Here is a 22162-nt window from a genome sequence, read left to right as displayed (position 1 = left end):
TCGGTCCCTCATTGCTGAGGATCGCGACCATGCATACATGGTGGTATGCTCCAGTTCCACAGTGTGCGATCATAAGCCATATGGGTCACGCACTGCATATTGCCGCCAACCACCCTCTTTAGGCCAGTCATTTTAAGCTTAATAAAAAGGGGGTCAACCTCGGAATGAGGGATAATAAGCTGGAAACCCGTATACACCTTCGTTATGACGTTTTAAAGGTTCTCTTAAAAGTCAACGCATATATTGCGTGCGCGTCGGAAGTTATTCAAGATCAATGTTCATGAAAATCGGTTTTTCGCGGATATCAAGATTTCTATAGCTCCAATAACTTCCGACGCGCACACGATATATGTGTTGACTTTTAAGAGAGCGTATGTTTTTGTACCATAAGTATACTTATATGAAATATGAATAAAGACATTTTCGATGAAATTTTTATTACATCATAATTAAATTAGATTTAACAAACAGTAGTTTTTCAAACGCATTCTTTGTAAACATCAAAGCATATCGAATCGGTAATCAAGTATGTTTCCAATTTAAAAATCAATTTCCTAAGTCTGATAAAGATGATTTGATTTCTCGTTTAGCCGCGTCGCCGGTAGAAAATGGTTGTGCTTCATTTTATAATAATAGCAATCATTTTTGGACCTATCGTAAGTATTACTTAGTTATTATATTTATTTATTTATTTTTCCAAGGAATTCCAGCAGCTATGAATGATACATTAGACATTTTAGATAACATAAAATATCTTATACCGGGTGTGGCCTGTAACACGAGCAAATAATTAAGACATAGATTGTACTCCTCAAACGGTGACACTTTTGTTCAACAACTTTTAAAAATTATGAATTATTTAGACTCTCTATGTTTCATACGAAATAAATATTATATTCAATGGACGCCATCACCACGCCATATCATAGTGATTGACGTTGCTTGTCATGCCTTAAACATAACAAAATTCGCAATACATTGCGTCTTAGAATAAACTTTAAAGTGTATTAAAAATCAAACCACACGTTATTTTTAAAACTTGCTGAATAAATGTTGGTCAGTATGAGGAGTACAGCATACAGTTTAATTTTTTGCTCGTATTACAGGCCACACCCGGTATAGATAGGATATATTGGATATAAATCCGCAGAAGTTAGCACGAGGCCCGCGAATTTGTAGTGTTGGTCGCCGTAGGCCCAAAACCTTGTAATAACCACTAGCCAGGGCTTTCTCAGCAGCCATCATGTAGACTGCAGCCCCTAACCCGACTGGCTGACTACCTTAGGCCCTGGCCCAGTAGGGAAAATCCTCCAGTTTATACCCTCACTCGCTCAAAGAGCATTGTGAATTGTCTGTAGCCTAATAATATTATTCCTAAATTGACTATATCCTATATCCTATTCATAAATTGACGGACGGACGGATGACGGTAGCATGAAGCAGGAGGAAATGGGGTCATTTGAAGCATGATTTTTGGATGATTGTAGGGGGGGGGGGGGGTCAAAAATCGACAAAAATCGATGATGTCATTTATATGTCAGCCCCTAAGTATAAGCATAGAGAAATATAAGTATAAGAAAGTACCAAAAACGCGAGTTATTTCGTAGTCGACATCTAGCGCCAAGTAGTGGATTAGTACCGCTACTTGACACCAGATGTCACAAGTGTCGCAACTGACGAAAAATGTACTGCTGAAACAATTTACAACTAATATTACAAGCAGATAGAGTTCCGGTTATAATATTAGCTGAAAATTGAGCAAGACGAACTTTTCGTTCGTCGCGACATCTATTGTCAACTAGCAGTACTGATAAATTCCGCGACTTGACGCTAGATGTCGACGTGGTCTACGAAATAAGTCGCGTTTTGGTGAGAAAACTGATGTATGGAGTTACAACTCTTTCCTTAAGCTTTATATGAAGAGGAGTGTAATTATCTACAAAGACGAAAGACTTCCCTACTTCACCAATTTCCAGGTTTCTCTCAGTCCAAAAGAGTTCCCGTTCCTGAAGACTCAGATAAACGACGAGAAGCATGCCACGGCTTTCAACAAGCTCCTCAATTCCATCGTCAAGATCAACCGGAAACGACTGGACACGATCAACAAGTTGACCAAATTGCAGGTACGAGTATCTTATCTTATCTTTTTAGGCTTCCGTCTGTGGGGAGACACTCCTGATTTCGGACAAACTCGGCTCCGCTCGGCTCAGTATTTGGTCGGTCGAAGTTTCCGTACCGTCTGTCTGTCTGACCATTCCTCCCCCTTTATCACCGAAACTATTGAGCCTAAACTTTTGAAAAAATACACAACGTCGGCTTAAGGCGCAAACCTCGTAACTCCATTTCAAGGAAATTAGTAGTTGCTACCTTGGACAACAATATATAAAGTCCCCCGGAGGAGTTCCGAGGTTTGTGAGGGGGCCCTTAATAGAATTGTAGACGCCGACGCTCGAAAGACGCCCAGCGCCGCGCGCGAGTCTTTCGAGCGTCGGCGTCTACAATTCTATGGCCGCTGCCGCTGCCGACGCAACGTCGACGCAACTGCGCAGCGACGTCATTTTCCATAGCGCTGACCAGACGCCGACGCTCGAAAGACGCTAGATGTGGGGGGGCCCTAAGCCGACGACAAAATAGTTCTTTACCGGTTGGCACTTGGCCGGTTTTTCTTGTTGATACGACTGTGATCTGACGCAGGCCATGGATGTATACCCTTCGTTGCAAGACACACTATTACGTACCTCGTCGCGTCGGGACAGGATCGAGTCGAGCAGTGAGAGCGATGAGAAGAACGTCATCTATTTAGTTATAGTAAGTATTATAATTTATAAATTCTAAACCACCTACATCTCAAGAAAGCCCGGCACAGACGGAGCGATAGTATACCGGCAGATATCTTAGATTAGAGCCACTTGCACCATTCATAAACCCTGAGTTAACCGGTTAAACCTGGAATTACCAAAGTTACCAGTACAATTTGACATCGGGTGAACGGTTTAACCGGTTAACCCCGGGTTAGTGGAATGGTGCAAGTAGGCCTTTTAGAGCCACTTGCACCCGGGGTTAACTTGTTAAACTTGGAGTTACCATGGTTACCAGTACAATTTGACACTGACTACTACTGACTATCTATTGGCAATTGTAAATCAAGAAAAGATGCAATCTCTTTAAGACTTAAATTAGTTCATAAGTTATATATAGTCTCGAAGTTGTAGCATGGTCAATTGAAAATAAAGAAAAGAATTTGACACTGGATGTTAAACTGTTAGGTTTAACCGGTTAACTCCGGGTTAGTGAGATGATGCAAGCGGCCCTTAGAGTAATATCGCTATGCACCACACCACACACGCCAACAATACCAAAATATATATCGCTCTCTGTCTAGCACCTACATTGTCTATCTATCGTAATATACCGAGCTACTTAAAACATCTTAAGGTATCTTAAGATGCCTTGCGATAAGATATATTATCGTAAAATACCAAAATGCATATTACAGCTTCGTGTGTGGACTCTGTCAAATTGAACGTAAAAGATATGGTAAGATGCTGTTATATTATCGCTCCGTCTGTGATGGGCTTAAAACTTAAGCGCCATTTAGACAGTGCACTAAAATTCAACCATATTACTTACAGCCAGACACAAATTCAACACCCAACGTGTCACATTACACCCAACCAGTCGAACCACCAGCACCAACAACCGAACAACCAAAACAACCACCAGTGAGATCGCAACCAGACCCACGACCACAAAGCATACCTACACTTGAAGATTACTCCAAACTAAAAAGTCCAAACCCTACACCTATTAAATCTTCAATACAAACTATTAGTAAAGACGGTTTAGACGCTTTAAGGGTAAGTATAGAACGATCGTGTAAAAGCAGAGAGGTGAAGAAATGTAGGAACGCGTGTAAAGCGGCCGTGAAGAGCGCGTGCGATGTGTACGAGTGCAAAAAGAAGTTGAGGAAGAAATTAAAGAAGACTTGTAAGAAGGAGTGTAAAGACGAGTTCAAAGGCGGGTGGTAAACTATCATCTCGTAAGAGCGTTTTCACCAATAGTTGGTTTTTATAGCATTAGAAATAAGGTAAACAGTCTTGATGTGTATTTTAATTGAAAAACACATTTATAAATAAGTTACGGCAAATATGTAACAATTATATAATCTAATACGATCTTTATATTCTGCTGCTTTCATAAGTAATAGCTAGGTACTGATTTTTTAAAACCGTTTTTCAATTAAAAGACATGGTAATAGTCCTGCAGCGCTGGCTATATTTTGAGCCCTAACTTAAAGTAATATTAAAGTCAAATTTTTTTTCGCTTACGAATGCTGTTTTAAGATGTTAATCTTACATTTTGTTTTGTGTCACAGATATTATTTGCTTTTTAAGTTATTTAATAATTTGTGGTAATTATTTTTATTTTGAATTATTTTGGAGAAAAGAATATTCGAGAGAAAACATGTAACTGTGTCGCATTTAGGATAGTTTTTTTAATGTGAAAACATAGTTTGTGTCAATTACGTCCATTGCAATCGGATACTATGTCATACTATTCAAAATGACTCAAAAAATAATTAAAGTTAAAATAAATTGCTGACGTCGGATTTAATCGTATCAATATGTACATTACATGTTTTTGTGTCTTATTGAGGCACAGCTTCATAAGATTTTTGATAATTTTGTTCTAACAGGCTATTACCATAACAAAAGAATATTAAGGTTACTAGAGTTCACACCTTATTAATATAAAAGGCGGGATAAATAAGAAATATGAATTTGTGTCGGTTTCATCCATTGCATAAACAAATAATACAAAAATAATGTTCGCGTTCATACGACGTTAGCGGGTGGCTCTTAACGGGCAACGCGGGCCGTGCACGGGGAGCGGGCGCGGCGGGCGCGGCGCGACCTTGGCGTGACGGCGGGTAAGGGCCTCTCTCTAAAAACCACACGTTGCGTACGCAACGCATCTTTAGTTGTTTACTTCGCCTGCGCGCCAAATTAACGCAACTTATGCAAAGTTATACTACTACAAAGAGAACTTATAGATATTGTACATTATGTCACCATTTAGCAAAATAACTGTAAGTGTGTAAGTAAGAAAGAGAATTAAGGTCTGTTTATATCTATACACATTGAGAATGTGAAATTCCTCTTTGACATTCGTTACGTTATGTTGATTAACAAATATGCGACATATCCATCCTGAGGGCCTACCGCGAACATCGTAATTCGCAAATTGCGGACATCTTTCTCTGTCACTTTTATTACGTCTAATTGGAGTAAAAGAGAAAGAGTTCGCAATTTACAAACTTTAGTGTTCACGGTTACTCATCATATACTTGTGACAATGACAGGGAAAAGGTACCACTTGAGTAAAATTTGCTTATTAATGCCGTGACTTGAGGTAACTTTCATTTTTTGATAAAAATATTACTTCTTGAACTTAATTTATATTAATGTTATTAATATTTTGATTTCTATATCTAATCAAGTCTAACTTCAATATATCTTAATTATATGGACTAATAAATTTTAATATAAACATTTTTTTTCATTATAAATAGCACAAACCAGTCTTTCCATACTTAACGTAAATTATGCACATTATTTTTTTAATGTATTTTTTTGTTCTTAGAATTTTTTTACAATATATATTATTAATTACACGTATTGAGGTTATTTAAAGCCTGTTTATTCTTATGTTTTGTATACATTTACCTTAAATAATAATTACCAACACTTTTGATAGTTCAAGCTTCTTGGATTACCTTTGGGTTCAATTGGCGTAAAGGACATTTTGGCGAAAATAAGTTATATCCACTACCGTAGCCTCAAAGGGCTTAACTGACAAAACGCGATTTTCCAGAAGAGCCAAAAATCAGTTTTGTTTTGAGAAAAAAATCAGACACTTTTGTTTGTTTGAATTAACTGATGCCTGTATGTGGCTTATTCCTAATTTTTTGAGGTCTTTTAAACTGATTTCTTGAATACAATGCTTATTTACGAAAATAGCATGTCCGTTACGCCAAAAAACACGACTATTTTTAAAAAGGCGTCCCTTACGCCTCTTCTTTGCAATATTGGCAACTTGCATTTAGGGAACACTATACTTCTAGTACTATACTTTACATTTTTTTTCCGAAAAATTATAGAGATGTATTCACTGTCAAGTTTTCCCCATTTTTGTTATTTTGGATACTTAAACGTGGAAAAGGTCGTTTTCTTAGCCACAAAAACAATTTTTTTTTTTTATTTGTTTATATTACTTCAAGTATATTAATTTAATTTGGTAGGTGAGAAAAGATCTCTGCTAAAAACAATTGAAAGCCGAAGGGGAAACATGTTGGGGCACATGATACGTCACGATACTTACATAAACTCTATAATTGAAGGCAGAATAGAAGAACAGAGAGGCAGAGGAAGACCGAGACGTGCATATATTGACCAGGCCAAAGAGAAAATTAATGTAGTGACGTGACGCATCAGGAGCTCAAAACAGTGGCAGAGAAAAGAACGGAATGGCGAATACTCCACCGACAAGAGCTAGGCTACTATGAAGTATTCGAACAAATTAAATTGAAGTATTATTATTATACATTTACCCTCAATAATAATTACCAACACTTTTGATAGTTCAAGCTTCTTGGATAATAATTACATTTGGGTTCAATTGGCGTAAAGGACATTTTGGTGAAAATTAGTTATATCGACTACCGTAGGCTCAAAGGGCTTAACTGACAAAACGCGATTTTTCAGGAGAGCCAAAAAACAGTTTTGTTTGAGGAAAAAAATCAGACCTTTTTTGTTTGTTTGAATAAACTAATGCCTGTATGTGGCTTATTCCTAACTTTTTGAGGTCTTTTAAACTGATTTCTTGAACTTACAATACAATGCTTATTAACGAAAATAGCATGTCCGTTACGCCAAAAAACACGACTGTTTTTAAGAAGGGCGTCCCTTACGTCTCTTCTTTATTGTTTATCTTATATAGAAAAAGGGCGTAATGTACTAAACTTTAAACGGTTTTAGTACCATTTGGCGTAAATCCAATAATTTCGTTGCAATATTGCCAATATTGCTACTACTTGCATTTAGGGAACACTATACTTCTAAGTACTTACTATAATTTACATTTTTGTTCCGAAAAAATATAGAGATGTAGTATTCACTGTTAAGTTTTTCCACATTTTTGTTATTTTGAATACTTAAACGTGGAAAAGGTCGTTTTCTTAGCCACTAAAACAATGTTCTATTTATTTGTTTAGGTATATTACTTCAACAGAATCACTGCTGTCCTACCATTGATGTATATATTGATATACAACAATTTCTAACAAATTAATTTAACTATAGAAAGTATTATGCGTTATTTCTGTTTGTTATGTTAATTAGATTATAAATTTTACTTTAACACACTAAAATACTATTAGGTACAATAGTAGTTTAGAAATTTCATATCCTATTCAGTAAAACTTAATGAATATGATCGCATATTTATGACATTACATTAGAGTAGAAAAAGGCCAGGCTTACGTACTTCTATGGATTTAAAAACAAACGTTAATTTAACTAAACAGTAACTTTCATAAGGGTAATCCTGTAAATTAGGGTTTAAACAAAAAAGTATTAATGATACGTTTTAATCAATAGGTATTACCAATGACCCAGTCACAAACAAAACTAAAAGTTATCAGTCTTACCTTAATTAAACGCCATAATTATCATTTTAATATAGTCATGTTTTATTATTTTCATAAAACTGATGAAAAAGTACCCACTAGTTCAGTTTAAATTGTCAAAATTTAGTAACCCTATAAATAAAGCAATGAGCACATGAGCAGGTAATGCAAGTACATACTTAATAAAAAAATTCACAAGGAAAGTATAACTAGCTCATCCCACTTAAACACAAAAAAACAACAATTATAAACCCGAAATTATACCTAGTATGGGGGCATATCTTGTACATTGAATTATCTAACACTCGTGTAAACATCCATTAGTTGTGGGCGTAACGTACATTAGCACTCAAAAAGCGCAAAGAGGCGTAACGGACAAAAAATTACCACATATTTATTTAATAAAATGTCCGATGCAAAAGACATCCACGCAAATCGTACACAAAGTTGGGAGTTACGCCAAAATGTCTCACAAAATTTTTTTGAATTGGCAGATACGGCCAAATGCGTTGGAAAATTGTGTTCAAGCATTGATTTTTCATAGTGCTTAACAGACATTTTTTCAAGTTATCGAGACGTCGAATAATACTATTCGATAGAAAAAAAAATACTGAGTATAACTGCATTTTCGCAATTTTGTCCCTTACGCCCTTTGAGCCTACGGTAGTCGTTATATACAGTTTTGTTCAGAATTCCAAGCGCTTTCGTTCGATATCTCTTAAAAAGTTGCCTTTACGACCCAATTTTTGCACTATGAGCTTGCAAAAACAGCTTATCTCAATGGTAAATTACCAGTTATAAATTAGAAATATGGATATTATCGTAAAGGTTACCGCTATAAATATTGTTGTAAATGACTTACATGTGTTTTGTCGTCCTTTAAGCCCTTCATTTGTCTTGATGATTTTTCATATCGTATCTCGTATGGTCAATATGGTCGTAAAGGACATATTATGCTACATATTGATATTATTTTACTTGCCCTTTATTTTCGTCCCTTTTGCGGAGGAAACTGCGGGCTGCTGGGGTGCTGACGCGAAACAATTTGTGCGTGACATAGGCAAAAGGGAGAGGATCCCCACTCTGAATCTTTTCTGGTGCAGAGGCTGTCCATACCTATCCAGCGGGGTAATGCCGTGAGTATTATGGGCACTTTTGCACCGGAAGCGATAAAGAACGGGTTTGACTAATAGTTACTGTGTAATTATTTTTAAGATGTAAAATTCCTATGTATGAAAATTATAATAAACAAAGTTCTTAGGATTTTAGATAACTATTATAACTCTAATCGGGATATACCTGGCATAATCATAATCAACTACCGTTTGATACATTTTTAAGCTTCGTAACAGTAAATTATGCTGAGAAAAGTTAACATGTGTACCGTGACTGGTAACTAATACACCCCGAATTTGGAATAAAATAGTCTGATAACGTCTCTTACGTCCCCCTAATAAACAAGATTCACTAAATTATCAAAAATTTCATGGGCGTAAAGGACATTCATAGTGTTTTTGACCAATTTTAAAGGAAATTAACTTCTTTCGTATTTAATTTATAGATATGATTGCTAATTCAGGTTAAAGAGACTAACATTTTGAGTTCTTTTCCAATACACATCAAAAACATAGCTCGATAAACCACAAAAATATATTATAAACATTAAAAAAATATGCAGTTTTTCGCGTCTCCTGAAAAGTAGCATTTTGTCCTTTACGCCAATTGAACCAAAAGGTATCGTAATAATATATATTACTATAATTAATAAAATCAGTCTTTATATTATGTATCAACTAGGTACATATTATAGTTGCACATGCAAGTGCAAATATTTTCATTGCATTCAATTCATGCTATGTTGTGGGGGGCGTAGCTAACGATAATCGCAAGCCAACATTTTTTCTCTTAATTATACCAACCCGGTGGAGCCCGTAATATCACCAAAATAATTAAAACCATTATATTCTGCTCCTCAAACGAACATACTTTTTTTTTCAATAACTTTTATAATTTATGAGGTCTTGTATTCAATGTACATCATCATCATTATAATTGACGTTGCTTGCCAGGCTTTATACATCACAAAATTAGCAATACATTGCGTCTTAAAATAATCTTAAAAAGTGTTCTAAATATCAAATAAAAGTTATTTTTAAAAGTCGCTGATGTGACATTCTCATTCAAAAGGTAGGGGCCACTTTGTCGTTTACCATAAAGACGAAACTTTATTGTATCTTTATACAAATAACCTGTCAGAGAGTCCTTATGGCAAGGATAAAGTGGTACCTTTTGATTGCGAACTTCACGAATGTTGGTCAGTATGAGGAGCCTATGAAAAGATGCCTCCGAATGAAATAAATACACTGTAATGGCTCCTCTACACGATGGGCCAATGCCGGCCACTCCAAGGGACGCATTTATGCGTTAGATCCCAGCAAGTGATATTGCTATCTCATTCTACCGCATGGCTGCGTTTCTTGGAGTGGCCGGCGTTGGCCCATCGGATAGAGAAGCCATAATGTTCATCTAACAAGCACCCTACCCGCGTAGGTAGCCTTCCCCGCGTACGCCGTTCATGCAAAGTTTTATTTTGCCAAATAGTAAAAAACCGTGGTTGAAAATGACCCAAATTATGAATGTTGTCTCGATGTGGCATTATAATAATGTAGACGTAAACTTAATACCATGAATTTTTTTTTGTGGCAGATACTTGATTTTTATAAGAAAAAAAAATATTAAAAATAAAAGCGGTGGATGAATTTGACACACATTTGTTTGAATAACATATTATAATATCCTGTGAAGTACAACACTTCACTTACCGACTATAATTTTATTTTAGGCATTTTAGGGTCACTATTAGGTATTTATTAAATGTCATTATACCCGTGGATGAAAATGACACAAAATGCGTGTGTATGTCGGAAGCCACTTCGCTTTTACAGGGAAACAAAGAATTTCATCTCGAATATTGTTTTTACCGAATGCTGTTTAAAAAAAGAAATACCTAAATTTCTACCTAAGCAAATACCTAGGATGACACAAATTATTATTATTAGGTTTAGTATGTGGTCTGGAAACTATATGTAAAAAATAAGCAACATTAATAATCTTATAACTTCAAAAGTTATTGCTACCGGACTATAATATCGCTTACCTTCTTTCAAGTTCTTTATAATGCTAGAAAAAACGAACTATAGGCTCGGATCCTCGGATTTTCTTCAGACAAAAAATACCGGTATTTTTACGTTCTTTTTCGTTCTTTGGATTATTATTTTGTTTTTAATGGGACAATCTAATAATCGAAGTTGTTACCTAAATACATGATTTAATCCCACGTAGTTAAAGACCATAAAATAATTAAAAATATTGGGTTATTTTGGGATTTAAAAAAAACTGGTTTCAAGCCTTGGTTTTCATATTGTCCGATCCGATATCGGATGTCGAAAGGAAGTAAAATGTAAGATATATGCCTTTCTCTGTATTTATTTAAATGCATTTAATAAAACATTATAACTCTAAGACGATAAATAACGCAAAAAAGGCGGACTTAATGCCAATGCCACTCTTTTGCAGCTGTTGTTGTCGTAGGCGCCATCCGATATGCGATATCGGAAAGGCGCTTCCGATAAATTCAGCCAAGACCCCGTCAGCTGTCGGACCGATAATATTTGTTAGTGTGCGTATGTGTATGCATAATGCTTGTTGTAGTAGTGTGCGTGGCCGCTAAAGACGGCGCCCGGGCGCGCCCCCGCGGCCTGACTACGCGGATGTAGGATCCTACATCCGATATCGAATCGGACAATGTGAAAACCCTCTAAGGCTCGCCATACAAAATTTCCCTATTTTTTCATGTGAAACTTGTAATTTGGAATGAATTTCGTTTGAGACTGGAATGAAACAAAAGAAATTTACTTTATTTGATTTATGAAAATATTAAATACATATTCTAATTAGATTGAAGCATTGTACCTAGTACCTAGCGGCCATGTCTGTGCTGATCGTAACAGACGCGTTTTGTTAGACAGTGAGTCTTCTGTACTTAGTACTATTATTTATTCTGTGATCATACTAAAATTTCGCGAGATTTGACTGAAACCACTGTGTCCCTGGGTTTGCTGCGGGGTCCTTTAGGAGAAAAATAGCTGCTGCAATGAAACTTTAATTAAATCCTGAACTAACATGTGTTAAAGTAGTAGGCAATCTCTCTGCTTTGCCTTAAGGTTGACTGGTAGAGAATGCTTTTGGCATTAAGTCCGCCTTTTGTACGATAAGTTTTTCTTTTGTGCAATAAAGTTTCAATAAATAATAAATAATTATTTATCCTCTAGCCGCCCAGAAAACAAAACCTATCAAGAAAAATACAATTATATTTCTAAGAAAAAAGATTCAAAATGCAATGGAAGAGAAGGACTATTTCTAGACTTCTGGGCAGCTAAAGAAATGGCCAAGCCTACTACAATTATAAATAAATAAATATTATGAAATAAATAAATCTAAATCTATAGTCTGTATCTTTAGGTAGTTAATAAAAAGTAAACAAATAATTTGTACATTTTCGGGTGGAACATTTATTGGTTAACCAACCAAATACAAAACCGCCTGGATCAGTCACTGAACGACCTGACTTTAACCTACATTGTTTGACCATGTAATATTTTCATCTACTCACAACTGGCTTAAGGAGCCATTTGAGGGTAGATATTGTTTACTTTTATTTAAAGACCTAAAGATACAAAGTATAAATTTTATAAGGTTAAGAATAAATCAAAAGAAAAACATTTTAAAATTGTCTTTATTTCATTTATAATACATCAATAAAATACTAATTGTATAACTGTATAATATCTTGTTAATTTGTAGGTAAATACATAGCTCGTACAGACTTAACCAACAACAAAAAAACTATTCCTTTATTATAACAAAATAATACATTTCTTGTAACCGTTATTTAAACGCAGTCTGGTCAGAATTTATATAAAATTAATAAAATAGTGGTCATAATTATGGATTATGGAACTAATATCGTGTCGGAGCGAATTTAGATATTGTTGTTACACCAATTTCATATAGTTTAAGTTCTTAATTTAGTTTCGTTGCTTACGGAATAATTTGTGCATTTATATAGGTTATTTATAGAAAGGTTCATAATAATAATATTTTTTATTCTCATAATTTATTTTCCAACATCTCAAGACATCAAGACATATTGAATGTTAAAATCAAAAAATGCAAGGCCGTAGCGACATCTATCGGTGGAAGACATTACTTCTGACCAGACTTGTCAAATAATTTAAAACTTACACATTTAAGTACTTATTTTGAACTATTGGAAATGTCAAAATTTTATAATGGATATAAACTATTGCCAGTAAGAAATGGAATCTTTGTATATTTTATCCTTTGGGTCACTTCATATAATAATAAATGTCCGATTTCTGGATAAAAAGGTACCTTGGCGATTCGCCGCCATGTTTAAAAATAATGTTAATAATAAATAACGCTAACTATTCTATAAAATGGCCTTGAAATGCTTGCACATTTCAAAATAATGATAAATCTAGTTTAAAATATTGTGGTAAAAACTGAGGACGGAATGTCAAAACAATAGAATATCTAATAAATTATAATCTCAATGAATTTGATATTAGGTACTTGGAATGTGTGTGAAATAAACAGTTTTTTTAATTGTGACAAGTCCTTAACACTAATTTTACGAACATTAAAATTGCGCTCACAACCGAAAATAATTCTTATCATTTTTAATTCACGAAATATCGAAAATACTCTAAGATCATTAGTAGAAATGGGGATATTCATAAATTACGTCATTTTTAATTAGGGGGCCCCATCTGGACATCGGATGATGGTTGCATGACGTAGGAGGAAATGGGGTCATTTGAAGCATGATTTTTGGATGATTTTCGATGACGTTATTTATGGACAGCCCCAATGTAGGATTAAAAAGGCACATGTTTTAAAATTTTGTTAAGGTTATTAAGATTCATAATTTTATCCGAAAATAAGGCACTTACGTATTCCTTCGATGATTTTTACACTTTTCACTTAAATCTAATTGCACTTACATAAGTTCTGATACAGATTACTTCGAAGTTAATGAAATTGCATGTGAAAGTTTGTAGTGCAATTAAATAACAGTATTTATTAGTTTAAAATGTTACGACAATATAAATAACATTGTGTGATATAGTAAAGAAGTATTGTATAACAAACATAACAAAATACATTAAGAATTTATTGTTTGACGTTCTATGTGGACATTGTGGAGTAATAAGAAGTAATAATATAAGAAAATAACTCATGAAATAGCTATTCAGATTTCCTCTAATGCTTTAAGACTGAAAAGTAGCATTCAAAGAGGCTAATAAGGCTATTAAAAGATAATTTCTCAAATGAATCTGTATCAGCACTTTTGTAAATATTTTATATGTGTTTTTACAAATATTTACCACCACTAGGGCTTCTAGAGCTAGACTTAATAGAAGTCACAGATATATTACCAGAACTACCGCTACTTACCAGTTTAGGCGGCGGCGAACTGGGCACCGAGAAAGTTTTATCGGTCAAATTCTCCTGACTTAACGATTTCTGACTCATGAAGACAGGAATCTTGGAAGACACCGTTACAGGTTTAGATTTTTCAGCTGCTTTCACCGGTATACTGCTTGGTTTAGCTGATATGACCGGTTTTGCAGCTTCAGCCGATCTTAATTGCATTTGGTCGAGTTGTGACAATCTCCTGTTCTCCAGATCGGTGCTGGTTACAATAGTTCCTTTTGGAGATTCGTACGTCGCTGTTCTGAATTTGATTGTAGTATTTCTTGGTAAATCGAAGTCGGAATGTCGTTTCTTTGGCTCGTCGTGTGTCGTTTTCGTTCGTTGCTCTTGTCTGGCTGAATGGTGTCGTTCGTTTGAGATAAAGTCGTTTAGCATTTCAGGGTCAAGTTCATACGAAAGCGGGGGTTCGGATGGAGGCACTCTTTGCCTACTTGATACTTTGTCTTTCTCTTTCTGTTGTTGCTTTTCTGTTCTTGGTGTGACGACTTGGATTTCTGTTATATGATCTTTCTTTTGTTCGGATTCTTGAGGACATTCTAATCTTTGTTTCTGCGCATCTGACATGGCTGCCGGATTGATAGTGTACCTTGTTTTGGTCACTTCAACTGTATCGTCTTTTTTATCTTGCACGTCGTCTAACTCTCTGATTATTCTTATTCCCAATTTAGATAGTTCCTCTGGTGTCTTTTGTGCCATGAAACTAGGGTCGTTAGTTATTTTCTCCATCAACGCTTTAGCTTGTTCTTCGTCTAGTTCTGTATTTAAAATAATAGTTTCTGTCCTTGTGTACGCGGGTTCTTCACTTGTGAAATGCATGTTAGGGTTCTGCCTTTTTATTTCGTCTAAAATCTTCTTGTCAATGTCCGCAACATCGCCTTCTTCCAAGTCCAATTCATTTAACTCTCCCTTTTTAGAAATACCAAAAGTGACTTGTTCCACTTGCAAAGGAGCATCTCCTTTAGCCGTTATGTATTGCGTAGATATTTTCTCAATGTTTTGTCTGATGACTTTATTACCAAATTCATCCTCTGCAACATTTACCGTTACAGTTTTCTGGACAGGCTCCTGAGTCATTGTTATTGACATGTTTGCTGGTTCCATGTACAAAGTTCGTCCATCTTTGTCTTCAGTTTTCCTCTTTATACCTTCCACAATATCTGGTATTAATCTTATATTCGGTTCGCCAATTTCTATGCTTTTTGTATAAGATTTCCTTTGCTCTTCAACTAGTTGGGGTTTTTCCGTAGTTATTGTAACCACATTATTGCTCTGTCTTGGATCTGTCCATTCGCTTGAGAATGTTTCCATTTGAGGTTTCTTATCGAATTTCATACTGTTGTTAGATCCGACTCTGATGTTACTTACGAACTCATCGTAGTCTTTTAATTTCGTGTCAGCGGTTTTCAAATTAAAATTGACAATGTCTGGTTGATGTTGACTGATGGCTGATTTAGATGCGTCAGTCATTGGTGTGGGAGTCTCTTTACTTGCAGCAGCTTCGTTCTTTTGATCAATATGTACATTCAATATTGGATTTTTCGCTAATAACTTTTTCATCATGTCAGATTTAGGTCGTTCCAAACTGTTCACGTAAGTATTACGACTTACTTTCAAGTCATCTGGAATGTTAGTATCATACGTCATGTGTTTTTCATCAAATTTGATAGGTGATTCTTTTTTAGGACTCATATCATGAGTGCTCTCTAAAGAGCTCATGTTGCTACCATCTGAAGTAGATTTCGCAAATTCTGATACCAGTTTTAAGTGCACTTTCATGTTTTCGTCCATAATCCTCCTTGCTAAATGATCTGATGTTTCATGAAGCTCGGTTTCAACTAGAGGAGGTGATTCGGGTTCTTTAATATTCTTCTGACCATCTTGTTCAATCTTCTCAGAGTCTACTGAGCTAGTAGAACCTTTGACAATAGCATCCTCCAAATTGCCAAATTCAGAAGCCTTCTTCAAGCGATTTCTTTGGAACGTATTAAGCCCTTCCATAGCAGAAGTCTTAGCAATATTTAAGCTAAGCCTAGGCTCCTTGTGCTTGATTGTCACTCCTTTCTCTGGGTCCATATCAGGTAGTGTATCTTCTGCAGAATCAAAGAACGTTGTTTCTACAACGGACATAGCTTTCCTCTTTTTAGGGGACAGCGCTTCATTTATTTCACCATCTTCAGCAGATATGTCTAAGCTTTGCGCTCTCTCTAGAGTACCAGTAGATGGCATATTTGTTTTGACTCTCAATTCGAATCGCGATAAGTCGCCCAGTGAGGCGGCTTTGCGTTCATTCTCGTCTAGAATCGAAGTATCGTCTGAAGCAGAGTTGAGAGTGTCATCTAGTGGCGAACTGTGGATCGTGACATCACTGTTGTTTAACTCAATAGTTGTCGATCCTTTGTCGCTTTTTTCACTATGATTTAAAGAAACAACCGAATGGCCGTCTTGGTTAGAAGAAAGGTTAGATTTTGAATCTTCGAAGTAATTGTTGAGAGAATCACTCTCCCGTTTGAATGGTCTGTGAACAATATCGTCAATGTCATCTTGGCTGAAGTTAATTGATTCTTCAACGTTAGGCTGGGGTGCTGGTTTGGTTTTAATTGCTTTGGGTGTCGAGGTATTGTATGATGTTGTAGTAGTGTTAGGAGAAGTCATGGAATCATGCAATAGACTTGAAAATTGCTTTTCACTCTTCAGGAAGTCATTTACATTTTTTAGTTGTTCAATCATGCTGTCATCTGTTTTATTCTTCTCAACTTCAGGTGGTGAAGGCGCTTTGCCTTTAGATTTCTTATTTGGTTTTGGAGCTTCATCTTTCTTGTGTTCATTTCTGTCATTATCCTTTTCGTAAATTAGTTCTGTTGAACTCTTCCTGTTGCTTCTTGCCGCTTTGGCAGCATCGAACATGTGCTGAGGTAATTCTTGTGGTATACCATTTTCGTCCCGTTTAATTCCACTGGAGTTAAGATCAGTTCTAACAAAAGCTGTTGGCGCATTGTCAGAAGTCTTAGAATCAGCACTTGTATTTAAATCTTCTGGTTTTACCCTAGCATTGGGAATTGGAGGTGCCATCTTTTCTCTCCTTTTAGCAACGACAGGTTTCTTTACTTCTGTCTCACTATCTAGTTTAACATGTGAAGGAGGCGCTGGCCGTTGCGGTTCAGGTTTATCTGGTTCATCAACTGTTTTCTTCTCAACTTTATGCGCTACAACGCCATTTTCGACATTCTTCTGTTTTAAAACTCCATCATCCGGCACATTAGGCGGCAATACTCTAATTCCAAACTTCATACCTCTTTTAGGATCATACTCTCTCTTTTGCACTTCAGCGTGTTCTAGATTAGCCGTCCCATTTTCTGCTTGAATAATGACATCACCAGTTGAATGCCTCACCTTGTTCCTTTCAGGTTTATAATCGACAGATTTAGCAGTATGAGCTACATCTGAATGTCTATTCTTATTCAGTTTAATGTTCTTCTCGTTTTCTCTTTCTAGCGTTGTGGGGAGATCTTTCTTCTCCTTCTTATTTCGTTCCAGGGTCGTGGGGACAATTTTTTCTGTGATTATCTTTTTGATGCCCTTGTGTTTGGTCTCTAACGTGGAGTTGTTGGAGTGAGACGCGTTGGGGGACTGCGGTGGGTGGAGGAGCTTGCCTTCTTTCTCGAGCTGTAAATAAAAGGAACAATAATCAGATCAGTGGAAATTAAAAACAATGGCAAATTTTGCATTATAGGGACTTCAGACAGATTTAGTATACAGTTTATTGTTCAAGAGAAGATCAATCAAAATATGAAAATTCTTTAAAATATACTTATATACTACGGACGGTGACTAAGAGACAACAATTTCGTGCAAATATGTAGCCAAGAAAGTCTTCAATTTTGACCTCTATCGTGTCATAAATAACGCAAACAAATTGAAGTACTCTACTACTACTCACTAGATGTTACTCTATATTTAGTTAGTTTACACTATTGTTCTCACAACACTATCCTAAGATATTGACAAACATACAACTAAAGAAACTATAAACAAACTACTATGTGTAACATAGACAGTATCATTCCAGATCAAAGTCAACACGAGACACAGACATAAACACATCCTTGCTCCGAACAATAGTGCGCATTCCAAAACGTATTATATTGTCTCTGGTATGGAAAACAGTCATTGTTCAAATCTATAATAACTAACACGTCAAGCAAAACTGAACCTTATTTTCTATGCACAAAATTGTATTTCGATCAACTTTTTATAACCAGAATGACGTTTTAATAATTATGAAGTGAATTATCAACCAGTTCTAAGAGATCTCTAGTTAGTAGGCTGTTCTAAGACGACATGGGTCTACTTTTAATGGTTTTGGAAAGTCATAATGTCGAACGAAAAAGTATTAGAAATGTGATATGAATATTTAGTGTTTTAAATGTCATTGGTGTTACGTAATAAGTAAATGAGTACGAAACTGGTGTTTAGCTAGAAAGTAGTGACCGGAAAGACTAACATTTATGACTCACTTTAAGAGGCGAATTTGAAAGAAAATATCGTAAGTACACTGGCAAAATCTGGAAAAGGACTACTTCCCCCTTTGTGTTTGACATAAGGTGGTAGCTTTTATTAAACCTACATATATAACTGCATATTATTAAACACAATTTTATTCCTGTTCTTTAAATATCATGTTTTTCTTTTTTTACTCCTCAACACATTTCTAATACGCCCAAGCCCAACTCGATGTGGTTGCGTTTTTCGTCGAGGAGAAATCCTCGACGAAAAGGAAACTTTAACTTCTAACCTAACATCATCAAATCAGCTGATGTTAGGTAGTAAGTAAATTATTTCCGTAAGTATACTAAATTCTACCAAAAATCAAACATATTTGATTAGGCCTCTCGGCCCTTTAGGTTAGAATGCAACCAAGAAATTGCAATGGGAAGTAAACACTCAATTCTAACCCAAGTGCTTTTTCATGCTCTCTCGCAAAACACTCTACTTAAGTATTAGAAAATCTTGTGTAAGGCTCTCGTCTTAAAAAAGCGTAGAAAGCAGCGAACAATACGGCACTTTCCTCACGAGGCCAATTATCCATCGACGAGAAAACTCTCGCTTTCCGGGATGGCCTGGAATCTAGGGAACGATTTCACCGACATTTTTTCTCACAGAAAAAAGATCAATAGACACATTACGTCTATTGGAGTTTTCACGGTAATTTTACTTCACGATGTTTCGATTAGTTTGATTTTGGCATCAACAATATTAATCGTGTCGAATTTAAGACTCACCGTGCTAACATCACCAGTAGAGCCAGCCCTCTTCAGCAACGGATGCCGCACCCCCCGCCCCGCGCCGCTGACCCTACCCCCTTCAACCACCTCCAACTCCACAGGGTAGGGGGAGGCGAGAGACAGGATCGCTAGAGCGTCTTCTAGTGGAGTTCCGGAGAACTCTATCTTGATGCTCTTGATTTTGTCCCCTGGAAGAAGCAAACATACGAATTTATGGTTTGATATTAAGCTACGAAGGAGGACAAATATGTGAAGAGTACCACAAGGCAACCATTTAGGTCCGCTGCTATTCCTCATATAGAGTACCACGAGGTAACGTTTTTAACCCACTTCTGTTCCTCATAGAGGACAAGACAAAGTTTTAGGTCCGCAACTAATCCTTATTGTTGTAAGTGTTGTACCTACCAGGTTCTAGCTTGCCAACAGCAGTCAGGCCGCTCCCCAATACTGAATACCTACACCCAAAAAGGGTCCTACCGTATTTACAGAACACTCCAAGGTAGGGTTTTGGGTCCTATATCATTCCTCTTAAGGATTCCACAAGGCAACCTTTTAGGCTCACTACCTTTCCTCAAAAAAACATCTATCTCTCTTATCCGCTACTTTTTCTTTTTATATTGTAATGTTTAGGTTCCAGCTTGGCACCCGCAACCGGGCCACTCCGCAGCAACCAATATACAAACCAGAACCCGAAGGGTCTAACCTAGGTCAGTGTACCACAAGGCAACTTTTTGGGTCCGTTACTATTTCTAATTAAGAGGGTATCACAAGGCAACCTTTTAGGGCCGCTATACTATTCCTTATTGGGAGTACCACAAGGCAACGTTTTAGGTCCTCTACTCTTCCTAAATTTAAAGTATTTTACCAGGCTCCAGTTTCGCAGCAGCAGCCGGGCCGCTCCGTAGCACCGAATGCACTCGCACACCGTCCCGGGCGCCGCCGGAGCACCGGAACCCGAGACCCGTGAAGTCGCGGGCCCATAGTTTCACCCGCCGAACTCTGGCTCGCTGGAACAATAAACAAATTAATTTAGTTAAATTTATTGTTCTTTTTCAACTTGGTGATCTATAGCCTGTTATATTAAAAGATTAATAATTAATAAATAAGTTAGATTGCATAATTTGGACGGGTGCCGCCGTGGCCGGGTAGCTTATAGGTCCAGTCGCGGTTCGAATCCGACCTCCGCAGGGCTTGATCACTTTATCTTTGATATCAATTTCAGTATCAGTTAAATTTAGTTTAGTTTAATCTAAGTAAAACTAAGAGGAACTAAGGAACAGTGCAGCATTGACCACCATGTCCAACTTCAACACTCTTCTCATTCTGACGACAACTATGACGGCTTATGAAGGAGTTTAATCGTCTGTTGGACTGTTAGACGCGGGGGTCGTATAATTAATGCATGGAATTAACTTTAAATGAAACCCATCCAGAAATATCTAGTACGCAAACGAAAACATTTATAATAAAGTAATGTCTAAATAGAAGGATAGATAAAAACATTTTCACACCTAAATTACATAAAAGAAGGGAATTTATAGACATATTCGTACCAACATAGCATTAGAATGTTAAATGAACGTAATTTTCTGAGGGTATAAAACAAAACAGTTGAAGTTAATGCATTACTAGAATGTCTAGAATAATAAAGTTTGATTACAGTTAACGGACAGTATTTTATAAGAAGTAGTTAAGACTTAATGGCCGCTTTATAGGAGTGGTTACGGAAATTCCCTCATTGCAAACTATATGGCTAACGTATTATTTACCTATTTAGATTTATACCTACTAGAATGATGCATGAAGGTATGTTTCAAAGCATGCATCTTATCTAAGTCAGTGTATCTCAAGGTACAGTTTTAGGCCCCCTACTATTCCTCATTCGGAGTACCACAAGGCAACGCTTTAGGTCCTATATGTTTCCTAAATTTAAAGTGTTTGTTAGCAGTGTATCCTTCCCATTTCCCATGTTATAAGTGTTTTTAAATATACATGAATCGGAATGTTGCGTCTACAGCTTTTGTAAACATTGGCGACCTCTGCCCATGTACCCGCCACTCACGCATAACAAGGTCTTCATAATTCCATTATCCTTATCGACGATCTTTAAGTCATCATGACATCATGCTTGCATCCGTGAGACAGGCATAGCCTTGTTTTTTATACTAAAATATCCTATATGATTGAAGCATATAGTAGTAATAATAGTCTTATAGTTTTTTTTTAATACCACATCGGTGGCAAAAACAGGCTTGCAAATCCACAATCTTAGCGATTTTGCAGTTGATTTTCTCCATTCAGTTTTCTATAGAAAGCATCACGTGATCACGCATTTACCACCTCACAATTTCAAGAATTAGCGCAAGTATTAAAGTTTAGATGCATGCAACTCCTCGAGGGCTGCATGCGATTTAGCATCCATTTAAACACTTTATAATTTTTTTATGAGCACAGTTTCCCGAAACAAATTGTTAAATGCGTACGAGTAAAAGCTTGTACAATCCAATTCTTTGGCATGTTTGGTTTCAAGAATTGCTCTGGAGACTAACGTTAACCCATTATGACCTAGCGGTGCCATACGGCACCGCTTTATCTGTGGTTGGTTTTGCGCTCT

General features: G+C 36.3%; 2 protein-coding genes across 2 annotated transcripts in view; one reads left to right on the top strand and one right to left on the bottom strand.

The window, feature by feature from the left end:
* Positions 1-566: 566 nt before the first annotated feature.
* Positions 567-4088, top strand: LOC134675901 (uncharacterized). Its single transcript, XM_063534240.1, has 4 exons — positions 567-670; positions 1988-2123; positions 2695-2808; positions 3633-4088. The coding sequence occupies exons 1-4, from the start codon at positions 609-611 to the stop codon at positions 4026-4028; spliced, it is 708 nt and encodes a 235-aa protein (XP_063390310.1). The 5' UTR covers positions 567-608; the 3' UTR covers positions 4029-4088.
* An 8376-nt stretch (positions 4089-12464) lies between these two features.
* Positions 12465-22162, bottom strand: part of LOC134675842 (uncharacterized) — a 64065-nt gene continuing 54367 nt past the window's right edge. The window contains exons 3-5 of the mRNA XM_063534142.1: positions 20414-20555; positions 19546-19736; positions 12465-17929 (exon numbers count right to left, since the gene is read on the bottom strand). Of these exons, the coding sequence (XP_063390212.1) occupies positions 14144-17929; positions 19546-19736; positions 20414-20555 (4119 nt within the window). The 3' untranslated portion in view covers positions 12465-14143. The remainder of the gene's footprint in view (positions 17930-19545; positions 19737-20413; positions 20556-22162) is intronic.

The sequence above is a fragment of the Cydia fagiglandana genome, chromosome 23 (genome assembly GCF_963556715.1).
Source record: "Cydia fagiglandana chromosome 23, ilCydFagi1.1, whole genome shotgun sequence".
NCBI classification, from domain to species: Eukaryota; Metazoa; Arthropoda; class Insecta; order Lepidoptera; family Tortricidae; genus Cydia; species Cydia fagiglandana.
This window is presented reverse-complemented; position numbering and strand designations above follow the sequence as displayed.